This window comes from Spodoptera frugiperda, chromosome 29 (genome assembly GCF_023101765.2).
Source record: "Spodoptera frugiperda isolate SF20-4 chromosome 29, AGI-APGP_CSIRO_Sfru_2.0, whole genome shotgun sequence".
Classification (NCBI taxonomy): domain Eukaryota; kingdom Metazoa; phylum Arthropoda; class Insecta; order Lepidoptera; family Noctuidae; genus Spodoptera; species Spodoptera frugiperda.
Window position 1 is genome coordinate 2,190,929 of NC_064240.1, and position 13,052 is coordinate 2,203,980.

The 13,052-nt window shown below is 37.1% G+C and overlaps 1 protein-coding gene across 4 annotated transcripts; it reads right to left on the reverse strand.

The window, feature by feature from the left end:
- Window positions 1–1,079: 1,079 nt before the first annotated feature.
- LOC118268241 (uncharacterized) lies at window positions 1,080–12,559 on the reverse strand. Of its 4 annotated transcripts, none has more exons than XM_035582643.2 (8): window positions 12,375–12,559; window positions 4,854–5,050; window positions 4,339–4,499; window positions 3,795–3,889; window positions 3,330–3,422; window positions 3,129–3,257; window positions 1,873–3,045; window positions 1,080–1,770 (listed from the first exon to the last, which is right to left on the reverse strand). In XM_035582643.2, exons 1-8 carry the CDS (start codon window positions 12,378–12,380, stop codon window positions 1,558–1,560), a joined length of 2,067 nt encoding a protein of 688 aa, XP_035438536.2. In that variant the 5' UTR covers window positions 12,381–12,559; the 3' UTR covers window positions 1,080–1,557. The 4 variants fall into 4 exon arrangements, with proteins under 4 accessions (XP_035438536.2, XP_050562189.1, XP_050562188.1 ...); XM_050706232.1 differs by lacking the exon at window positions 12,375–12,559 and adding an exon at window positions 6,409–6,484 and having other exon boundaries at window positions 3,795–3,886; window positions 4,345–4,499; XM_050706231.1 differs by lacking the exon at window positions 12,375–12,559 and adding an exon at window positions 6,409–6,484 and having other exon boundaries at window positions 3,795–3,886.
- Between the last annotated feature and the right edge of the window lie 493 nt (window positions 12,560–13,052).

Sequence of the window (13,052 nt, forward strand, 5' to 3'; positions counted from 1 at the left end):
TGCTTTTCCACTAGAGATCTGCTATGCTACGTTGCTGTGGATATCTTTAGTTTCCACCAATCATATTCTTTGGTACATATAGCTTAGCACTGGTGGGCTAGCTATGTTTTTATGGATGGCTTCTCTACTATCGATACATCACATACTCGAGCTGCGCATCTTACTCGCACAGCTACATAGTGGTAACGGTCACATAGTTTCATAGCTTAACTATTACATCGCTATTCGTAGCATAGCTACATAGCACATCTTTGGTGGAAAAGCAAACTTATTTACCTTATTGTTTTAAGTCTCAACTGATGTTCAATGATTGTTTTTTTATTTGCAATATTACTTATGTAATAATTAAAGCCAGATACTGACGAAAGACGTCGTTAAACTGTAACAATAAAATAATTAATTAAAAATAGAATTTTGTAAATTGTAATAGAGATAAAAAATAAAAACAAATTATTAATGTTTTGTTGTTTTAATCGAAACATAATTTGGCATTTATATAAATTAAGTAATCTTAAATGCGTTTTATTCAAGGGACAATTTCTGTTCGTTAAATAAGTGTTACTAAAAGTGCCTAATACTTCTGTATAAAAACTTAAAAATAATTTGATTTGAGTACTAATTTGTATAGATCACAAATATTATAATTATCAAGTCATTTAATTCTATTTATTTCTATATTGTTCAAAGTAATACATAATATGTTCTGAAATCGCCATTCATAAACATTAACACTTACTTTACTAAGCATTATTACTAAACTTACAAATTATAATAACTTAAATTATAACTAGATAAAAATGCATATTTACACATATTTATAAATACACAATATTTTAACTTTTATTAAATAAATACGTCTTGTCTGAGGCATTGTATAATGTAAAATTGAAAATTTTGACAACCGCACTAATGATAGTAGCATACGTACGTTTTATTATGTATTAGATTTTCCCAATATGAGATGTCTTTCATAGTATAACAAACAGTCATTTTATAATTTTGTTATAACTTTCGTGAGACATACTAAATTAATTATTAGTTGACTACTTTCAAGCCATGCTAGAGGCTTATATTCAAAGTCAAAATCAAAATGCATGCCTCTAGCATGGCTTGAAAGTAGTCGAGTTCCACGTCAAACAGTTAAGGGAGTAAGGCGATAACATAATAATTAATTCGGTTTATTTTAGTTTTTACAGGGGCATTACCATACCGTAAGAAAAATATACAGCGGTTTATTCGTTTAAAGTCACTGTTCATTACTATTTCGATTGTTATGTTACACTATTTGTCATTAATCCAAACTAATTATTGTCAACTGCTTTAATATTTCTAATTAACTGGAAATTCTATGATATTTCCTATGATCTGGAAATTCTATAGGTATGCAACAAATACCTAGTCCAGGTTTCAGTTTCAAGTTCGTTTAAATATGGAAAAAGATTTGTGAGTTCGTTAAAATAGAAATCTCGAAATAATCAGAAACGCAAATTGTTTCTCATGATCCTCCCTACTATGTACTGAAACATTTAACTGTGTATGTTTTGTGTTTTAACCTATTCACAATTCTTCGTAATCTTCAAAGAATGGTTCGTAGTAATCATTTCTTTCTCTAAGCTTAAGTCCGAACTGTGTGACGTGATTACTGTCTACTCCCTGTGTAGTGTCGGCTGACTTGATGGTAGCTGCCTTCCAATTGTCCACCCCTTCTTTCCTGGACGCAGCGTCTTTGGCTTGCTTTAGGTTTGTCAATTTTGATACTACTGCGTCTTTCTGTAATTGATTATAGTTATATTTATTTCATTAATTACCGTATCTACGAAAACAGCTCATAAAATGTAGGTACTTTTAATAAGTTGTAATTTTAGCACTTACCTGTTTTGGGTTGTCAACATAACTGGCATATATTCTCAAGATGGGCTCTCCTGTTTTATCATCAAATGTTAACTTGCTCTTTGGTGGGATTTTTGCTTTAACTACAGCCACTCGTGGTAAAGTGTTAGCTGAACTGGCTATATTTTTAGTGTCTACAGCAAACAGCCTTATAGGTGCTCTCCGAGATATCAAACTAGCTTTTTCTTTATTAAAATCTTGGTCCTCGGTTATTGTGGCTTCCACAATTTGCCCTGCGTATACAGCCCCTTCCTGATTCACTTTAGGTTGATTATCATCTGACCTCACTAATGTATACTCTACGTTAACAGAATTTGTTGACTTCGTAAATGGAACTCCCAACAGTGGTTTCAGTTCAGCACCCTGTGTTTTATTGTCAGACTTCTCATCGTTTTTGACAAAGTACGCTTTTAGATCAGAGGCAATGGTTGTAGTAGTGACATTCTCGGTAGGCTTGTACACTGGCGATTGGTCAACTTGAGCCAGCGCTGCTGCAGCTCTCACGTCGTTGATGGCCGAGTAAAAGCCATTGGCGATGACACTGCCAACACTTTGTCCTACTTGTGCGTAGTAAATAGGAGTCGTGTTTTGTTCTTCAGTGTTAGTCTCAATTATGTATTTTACTGTGGTCGTCGGTGGCTGTGTTTCTGATGCTACCAGTTCCAATGTGATATTCTCTGGCTGAGGAGGCGGGGTATTCTCCACTTGCTTTTCTGTTGTATTAGCAACTGTAAACGGTTGGGGTACGAATGTAACAACTGTATTTTCCTGCGTCTCTCTCTGTACCACGGTCTTAGGTTCACTGTGTTGTGGTAATGGTTTGTCCAGTTGTTCATTTTTCAGGAGAATCATTTGTGGCTGGAGTTCTTGTGGATGAATGATTTGTGTGTGAACTAGTTGGGGCTGCATCATTTGAGGATGTTGAGGATGGACCACTTGAGTGTGAATCTGAGATGCTTCTGGCTGCAGAGCTTGTTTTGGTGCTTCAGCGGCGTAAGGGATAAATTCTACTGACGGGAAACGCTGGAGCAGTTGATTTTGAAGTTTTTGCAAGAACATTGGATCATTTTGGTACAAGGCGTGCGGTGGTATAAACAAGCCATCCGCTCCGGTGTTTATTACGTCTTGTGGCGTCGGCAGTGAGTTCTGTAGCCCCTAAAATGAAAATTTGTTTTGTATACTCTCGTTTAAATATAGTCTCCATACAATGTTTATCGTACTAAAGTAATAAAAGTTACCTGCAATGGATACTGATGGTGTAGAGGCTGATGTGGATTAATGCTAATAGCCGGCAAGGAATACTCGGACGCCAGTTGTAACGCCGCTCCGTTTCTTATCAATGTCTGCAGTTCTGGCGTTGTGAAGGACTGCGAAAAGTTAAACACGTTTAATTAAACAGATAACAATTTAAAAAAATATATTTTAAAATTGAAACTTACTGTCGATTTGGAAAATCCTACGGGCGATTCTATTTTGGCCACACTGTATTCATTCTCTGGATATTTTTCTGTGACTTCGTACGATGGTCTAGGCTGAAATATAGTAAATTTTACTGTAGTTATATCATAACTGAATATATTATTAACTTGAGGTATGTAAGTAGGGCATAAAACCGCAAGGAAATTTGGCATAGGTACCAATTTCACCACATTACTATTCAATGAGCTGTAGACAAGAGTAATGGCAGTAGCCATTAGGTAACCAATTTGGAAGCCCTCAGGCCTATCGATGTTCCACGGATCATAAGGTTTATTATGCTGTTTCCACAACCATTTCATTGTTGTGTAGAACTTAGGTTAAAGTAAATATTTTCATGTTCTATCCGAAACTATCTTATACTACTCATATCCTAAACTACTCCTAAGGGATTTAGGTGCACAGCAAACGTAAGATATGGTACTCACCAGCTCCGACACAGGACTGTCCGATGACTCTATGACCACAATCGGCTTCTCTGAGAGGCTGAGGTTGGGTGCTGGTATCGTGTGGATCGCACCTGCTGGTCACACACGCCTGAACCAAAATGCTTTCGACCACAGCTTTAGTTACGTCACAAGTCGAAAAATGTAATATTTATCCTGGCATTAAATCAACAGATTAAGCAGAGATCAATAACATCAACATTCTTGTTTCGTTTTAAACGCTTGTAACGTAATATTTTGCTGTGGACGACTTATTATTATTTTGTGCGTTTAGTGCACGGAGTCCAGAAACCGTTTACAATTGCCACAATAGAAAGAAGAAGAAAACGAAAAGAAATGAGCAGCAAATTGATAGAGATATGTCCGCAATGAAACCGTCGCTGTTGCTATTGATTTTAAACGTCTGTCATGCACATGAAGAAGAGATAAACGAAGAATCTATAAGAAACTGAAGGATAAAGAGTAAGTACATCATGCATAGTAAAAGTAAATATAAGATCAGTGCAGTGCACATTAGCTAGTCAACCTGTACCACCGTCAGTGTGCACCACGGGCGCAGAGGAGGCTGCCTTCACGAACTCGTACTCTGGTGTCACTGGCGATATAGGCAGCCGGACTGTGGTCTTCCAGGGCCCGCCCGCGAACATGTTGCGGGTTGATGATGGTGCGAAGTGCTTTACCGCGTATCTGAGTAGAAGACCTTGCTATTAGTGATTTATAGGAACTATACTTATATACTATACTTATACTATATTACTTGTGCCTACCAGAGACGTAGCTGCTGTTGTATCAGTTATACGAGAGTCTCGTGTAATTGATGCGGATAAAAAAGGGGGCTAAACAAATTTTATACGGGGCCCCGCCAAGGCACGCTACGCCACTGGTCTCTACATACCAAATGATGCTTAAAAACCCAATGATTCGCAGAGCAAATTTTTTATATGATAAGCTAACTTTTCTTCGAGTAATATTTTTGCATAGAGATGAGTAAACGAGTCAATGAGCCTATTAATTATTATTAGAAAACGTTTTATTAATTACCTCTGTGGAGATTTCCTGTACAGCACATACGGCGCTCGATTCGAGGCTGCTTGGACGAGTCTGTTGTGCACCCAGGGTCTCTGCAGGTTGACTCCAGGTCGGAAGGCTGTGGGCACCCGCATCCTGTTCACTGTGGCCATGCGTTTGATGTACACAGCTTGTGACAGGGAGCAGAGCGCCAGGTATAGCAGGTACACCTGAGGAGAAGACATGTAAATCATTTAGGTAAGTATGTAAACCTGTATAGTGTATATTCTGGTAAACCTAGTCCAATAGAAGGAAATTCTATCATGAATCAAGGTATTTTTAAAGAAGGTAGCCACTGCCACAGCCAGCCGAATTGAATATTTACGGAGATTTTCATACACTACCTAAACCTAGTAGGTATGCTGCATAGTATTCTGTGTCTAAACATATTTTTACAGCGATTTTGGCGTTCTAATAAAAAATATATTAAAAATTTCCTCGTGCTGGACCTACCACGCATATGAGTATGTATTATAAATATACTACGCAATTACTCAGTTACAAGTCGACATTCCGTATATGTGAGGCACCGGGGAAAGATGTCCGGTGGCCGGGCCGGTTATTTACAAGACGTGAAAATAGTTCCCAGTAACCGTTTACCAGCGAGTAGCAGCTATATCTCGCCTTCGGTACATGGGCACGTAGGTACCAGTACTTACTTACATTAGACAAAATTATCCGATGTGTTATTATCATTATATAGTAATGAGGTAACATATCTTCACGTAGTGTTATTTAAGTGCTATCTTCTTACCTTTAGGGTATACCAAATCTAAAAGACTTTGTACCTGCCCCTTATAGGTACTGTGTGTGTGCAATGTTAAGTATTGTGATGATAGTCTACACCAAAGTGCTCCAAAAACTCACTAAAACAGTGAGATAAGAATCCATCCACACTCTATAGATTACACTTTGGAACGCGCACCTACCTTTACTGCCGGACAGTCTAACAGTCTATTATTTACAATTTCTTATTTGTCTTTTGCCTTTGACTATGTTTATCCGAAAAAGTTAGCCGCCGTCCGTTTGCAGGAACCAAAAAGGTACTCAAAAAAATCGGTAGTGGGCACCGAGGTATATCAATAGAGAATTTGATACAACACACACACACACACACAACGTCACGCCTTTTATTCCCGAAGGGGTAGGCAGAGGTGCACATTACGGCACGTAATGCCGCTATACAATGTACACCCACTTTTCACCATTTTGTGTTAAAGTCCCATGTAATAGGGGGTGAGCCTATTGCCATATCCTGGACACAATTCCAGACTCCGTGCTACTACTGAGAAATTTTTCGAAAATCCGAAAAAAGCCCAGTAATACTTTGCCCGACCCGGGAATCGAACCCGAGACCCCTTGTTCGGCAGTCGCACTTGCGACCACTCGACCAACGAGGCAGTCTAGAGAATTTGATCTAAGATATTATATTGTTCAACCATTGGACATTAAATTTTCCCAGCTACATAATGTATGCAATCACTTTGCCCGTAGTTTATCAACGTGCTCACATATCTCAGGTACTTACGTGCACAAATGTTTGCAGTGAAACTGTCGCGGTTGGATGCGCGCGAAAACGACTCATATTTATATTTAACATGAAACTGAAAGATTTTTCTTGATACAATAATTGTTCAAGCAAGTTGTAATGAATTTATTTTTACAATTTTAGAGAAAAGTCCTAAAATGTGGTCTGCTTGTTTGATCTTGAACCAACCGTAAAAATAAATAAGAAACATTTTCTTTTTTTATGGAAAACCAGACGGATCACCAGATGGTAAGTGATCGGCGTACCCCATTTTCTGTGCCTGTCGCTCATAGGTAGAAAATAAGTGACCTGAAATTCTTTGTTATTAATCCTTCATAGTCTGATCATTCTCCTTAATTATTGATTAGCACAAAAGCGTTGCACACTAGCTGAATCTGCACTACAACTTGATGCTAACTTGACTGCTTGGACTGAGGCAGATTAAACCTAGAGAGCGCCTAATTTATTTTGGCGCCGCGCCTTCACCAGTCTATGGGCAGACAGCGAGTTTCGCTGCATCCCTCTGTAACCTGGCACCCTATACGAGTACACTTGCCCAACTATTTGCATTTGGTTAGGGATAATATTTAAGGCTCTGACTTAAGCTGTTTTGTTTTCCCCAAATGCAAATAGTCTTCAACGTGATGCAACTTATCGTGATTACTTGAAATATCGATCTTAATTATCATTGTCACGCGTTGTTATGAACAAAAAAAACTTTAACGAGAACATTAGCATCGATTTAACTAAGCGGTGCATTGACTGTTTAATTGCTACTCAGACTATGCGTTATCTATGACATTAGGAATCCGGCAAACGTCTGAATAAAATGACAGACTTATTATTCATGATTCTCTTAGGAAAATTCGCGTGAAACTGTCTTCAAGCGTAACAACACGCAATACATTGTCGCGTCATTAGTACAGACAGAATGTAGACTTTTTGTTCCTAAGTTTTATTATTTATTTTATTGCACTAGGTAGTCAATATAAAACATATTTTCTTTCTAGCGTGTAAATACTACTACGTACTTTTTTCACGGAAGTTTTAACATCAGTTTGTCTGCCCACGTTACCTACCTAGATATAAATCGTTCAATGTTCTGTTATTTTTCCTTCTGTAGGGATGGGTTTTTTATGGTAGGTATAAGCCGATAAACGAGCAGACGGATCACCTGACGGTAAGCAATCGCCGCCGCCCATGGACACACGAATCACCAGATGCGTTACAAGTACGTTGATAGCATTTTGGGGGTTCGGAATTTAACACGTTAAACGCCGTGGGGGACACCAGGTGACCGACGTTAGCGGAGGATTGGCCTTCAACAGTTTTCTATTGGCAGTCAAAGACTTAAGGGTTGTTGGGGAATCCGGGTATGGGAATATTGGGGAAGGCGGTAATTTGGTCTCCGGTAACCTCACTCACATAACGAGACACAACGCAAGCATTGTTTCATGACAGTTTTATGTAAGACCGTGGTATCACTCCGGTCAAGCCGGCCCATTCGTACCGAAGCATGGCGGCATATACCATAAAAATTATCCCCAAGTGATTAATGGACCTAATATAGTTCCAATAATATTATTAAAGGATAGTATCATTGTGTGTTTCCTTCAACTCCGTTTACTAAACCGTTAACTCTGTCTATTAAAGAAACTTGCCTCGGTATAAGACCGGTGTATTAGCTAGTAGTATCTACTAGTACATGGCTTTGTTGGTACCCTCTCGATAGAAGGTCTATTAATAACAAGGAGTTCATACGGGTTAGATTGTAATACCAGATAGATTTATTTCACACAATCCATGGAACTGGAGGTAGGTACTTAGAAGTAGCATACCTAGTTGGATAGCTACTAACTAGCTTATTTAGTTTTATAATTACACAACTCCTAACAAAATAAGCGATGTGCGTTAACATTCTTTTGGATAATTAGAATAAAAAAATAAACTAATAAAGTAGACGTATTTTTTTTTTGCTTTTTCGGTTTTAGAGTTTTCGCGTGGGTGATTTTGAAATCAACACTAAAAGTTAATTAATATTCTATTAACCATTCATTTTCACCTATCGTTTTGTTCGACAAAAATGTTCGAAATGATATGTTCTATAACGCTATACGAGATTATGCTCTAATAACAACCTGTATATTTCCGTGGGCTGTAAGTCTTCTTTCTAGACACTATCACACTGAAAATTGATTACATTGATTTTCAGTGTCAAAATACTATTACCTTAGTTACGTACAAAAAACTAAATCTTTATTGAACAAATACATAATTACAAGGCTTGCTTACCATCAATCATGTCTGAAATGCCAAGATCTCAAGGAAATCCTAGTTCACTACCAGTTCCCGGCTTCCTATCATTATCTGAACATAATGTAAGGTTGCCACTTTCCTAATCTATCATTCTGTTTCGATACTTTCTCTATAATCGGTAAATTACACGTGCTGTGGGATAAGTCAGACATAAACCTACTTACTCTATTATTTCTTAAAATTTGCATTAGCCATCGTTTATCGTGAATATAGACTGGGTGTAGATTTGGTATAAAGAGCCAACGTAATCGGTTGATTTATTTATCTTTTGTATGCACACACAAAAACCTAATTTAACCTTTTCAATTAACGGTGGAACCCAAGTATTCCATATTATCTAATCACCAGATGGATTTTTTAAAATTGAACCTATAGGTACTTATTAGTATAAATTAATCATTTATTTATATTATTACTTTCATGAGACACATTACAATAATAATTTATTAATTGTTCAATCGCATTTCTTCATGCGATGCTACTTAATTTACCTCACACTCAGACCCGGAACAATAATTTATAGATCACACAAACTATTCAGATTCCATCGGCCACAGCTCCATGCAATCAATTTACTAAACTACTTACAAGAACATAAAATATAGTTTTTTTTAATGTGTACAAACAAAACTGGTGCATTACCGAGTGGTTGCAAGTATGGTGCAGATGCAGTGACGTGCATTACGGTGTAAAGCAGAACGCTAACGGTTTACTGTGTCCACAGTCTAATAGCCACGGACTCGTGGACTCGCGGACTCACGGGCCGGCTACACTTGGAGAAAATCCGCGAATATTATCATTATGTTGTATATAAGTGAGCCCTGGAACATGGTACATGGTATAAACACTGCAACGTATTCATTTAGTTCGGAATTTAGATGTATATCTCCATTCATATACATAGTTTCGATTTCAGCTTTGCTATTACTATTGCTTTCATACTTTCATACATCGTAATTTTTCTGTCATTTACTGGGTAATGAATATTCACTCTACGTTATAGAAGCGCGTATTGCTGAACTTTTGGATGTTGGAAAAGGCGAAATAAAATGGTGCAATAAGTAGTTAGACCTAGGAATCTTAGAACCTCCTACTTGGCAATCGCATTTGCGACTACTATCTATAAAATAAATTAAAATAATACGTTTGTAAGTTTTTTGTTCATACTAAATTACATAATTTATGTAAATAAGTATTTAATTAATTGCTTTCCTCAATTCATAATTATGTTGCACAAAAGGTAGCTGTATACCTAAAGTGTGAAACAATTAATTTACCATGATGAGGTTTAATATGTATATCAATTACTTGCGCGAGAGAACCAGAATGTAGTTTACTTCCAGTTTCTCTCAATTACAAGAAATTATCCCATATCCTCTAGGTCACTGATACCTTGGGTTCATTAAGAAAAATGTAATGAACAAGATTTCAATTTATTCTTCCACATAATTTAATTTGTAGTGAGACCTCGACGATTCAGGTATGTATTTGAATGCTTATGCAAATGAATTTGTTTTAATTTGTGCACAATTTCAAAGTCTCTTTCTACCTTTGTGAATCCCAACGCTTTAAAACCTGCTCATTTTTCGATTGTTACCTCAAGTTTTTTTTTTTTGTAATAGAATACTTAACAGTAAGTAATACAAACATATCTAGTTTAATCGCTAATATACTTTCTATATGTCATTGATTAAAATCTTAATGGATATTACTTAGCAACCTAGCTAATTTGATAGTAAGCACTTGTTAGAATGCTTTTCCATCAGAAATGTGCTATGTAGCTATGCTACGAAGATGAAATAACTAAGCTGTGAAACTATGTGACCGTTTCCACTGATACTAAGCTACGTAGCTATGCGAGGAAGATGCGCAGCTCGAGTATACGATGTATCGATAGTAGGGAAGCCACCCATAGCACACATCTATAGCACGCATCCATTGCACGCATCTTTCCATGTAAAAAACATAGCTTAGCTGTATCCATGTCTACCAGTACTAAGCTATGTGCACCAGCTATGATTGGTGGAAGCCAAACGCATTCACAACACCGTAGCATAGCACATCCCTGGTGGAAAAGTGCCCTTATCCTGTCATAAAACGCAGGTAAGACAGCAGTCTTTTAAAGTAAGTTTTGGGCACTATCTGTACCTAAATTCTTACCTAGGTAAATAACAAAAGTAAAAGCGACAAAGAAGATAATGTTTAGTTTGAATGCGCGGATGACACCCGGTGCACTATTGACGACTGTCATTACCGGCCAATGTGAAACCTAGACTGGTTACTCTACTCCGTACCTAATACTTCTTTCTAAAGCTGTGTATATACTTATGTGTTAAACTGTAGTGTAAAAGTAGTAGATTACTGTTATTACGTCCTAACCAACTTGTTAGGTAGGAGAAACAGTAGAACGATGTGAATTTTGACCCTATTTTTACATTCAGACTCTAGCGTGTTTCGAATTTCCGAGGCTGCGGACTGATTAGCCGGTTACCGGTGCTCCGACTCAAAGAGCAGCAGTAAGTACGGGGTGGCTTGTAGTCAGTAAGAGTCTGAGAATCCCTCTTGCCTCACCCAAGGCGCGAAGTCGTTGGATGATTCCCCCCCTCCCCCTCAAAAATGCGTGTTATGTTTGAGAGGCTACCTACATATTCTTACCATGATTTGTAGGTACGTATCCTGAAAAATATAGTTCCAATAGAACAAAGATTACATCTGCATGTTACTACAACAATAATCTTTCGTTATCTATAGAGTCTCAGTCAGCCTGGGATTAATTTTGTCTGTTGTTGGCATTTCATAATCATAAACAGCCCATCGCGATAATTTTTTTATGAAAGACAACTTATGTTTTAACATAGAAATTGATCAGTAATGGGTAATACAGTAAAACATGTAAAGCTAACAGTAGCTTTAGTACGAGTTTATAAACGAGTAATAAACCAACCAATCAGAGCGCCGAACGCGCTCTCGTTTCGATTACTTTAAACGCAAAGCAAACTCGTACTAAGGTTACAGATAGATCAGATTCAGCCCACGATAAACATCTAGGCACGCACTCCAAGGCCACAATCCAGCCTTGGTAATGAACCTGTCGGTCTTCATGTCAGGATTATGCTAATACAGTTTCTCCTTCATCAGATATACATTGCATAGATAAATTAAACTGATTATTTACGACTATTATTAGGATGCTGTACTTGTAAATAAACTCAAGACTAGAACGGGTATCTTGTATTTACTTAACGAAAGGAAATTATGGAGGCGTTACATTACGATATTATATTAAAGGTAGATCTAGACATCCAAGTTTATTATTTTTAACCAAATTGAAAAATAGAAGGGGAGAGTCCAGAATTTTTAAGACGTAATGGCACGCTAAACGTACGAAATATGTATGTAACGAAACATGAAAGTAAGATTTCCGCAAACTTCATTAAGATTATCAATTAATTGTATTGGTACTAATATTTACGAAAAAAAAAATATTGATTCACTACTGGCCATTGTAAGACATTACAAAGTTTTAATATAACTCTAATAAGCTTGAAATTAACTATTAACTTCAAAAGAATCTTAGATTACTAACAGTAATAAAAATATTTCATTTAATAATTAACAATATAATATAAATATATAACAACATAACCAACCTTCATATTCAAGGAGTAGCTCACAATTCACACAAATCACTTCGTCCAAGCACTAAAAGAAATTGCAGTCACAATAAGTTTTCACTTCAATAAAATCACAATTAGAAGTAACACGAGAATTTATTGGCGATAGAGTAACAACAACAACAGCATTGGACTGCAGTCGGTTGGTTGTGGGACGTGAAATAGGTCACCTCTAGTCTTTATACCAACCCCCACTAACGCCAGCCCAAGCTTCGTATCTTGAACAGTTAGCTAAATGTGTATAATTGATGTAATTTATCCTACATTTCCTTTATCACATAGGTTCACGTAGGTAAGGGAAGATAATGATCAAACGTGTAATCAATTTACTGTACTTAGGTTCATTGCTTGGGTATTATTTGAATAATTTGTTGCTGTCTCCAAATGCACTTGTCTTTATAAGAATTAAGAGAATTAAGGCAGTATATGGTAATTTTATTAATTTCTTTCCTTATAATAATTATTTTTATGTAATTTTAATTAAACTGGTAGACTGATCACCTGATGGTAAGCAATCGCCGCTGCCCAAAGCACCAGAGGCGTTATAAGTGCCTTGCCGGCCTTTTGGACGGAAGTTCCCATTCAGAAAATACCTTTACCCTTTTCCCTCACGCCTGCCTCCCATGGGGGTAGGCAGAGACAATAGAATGGCAA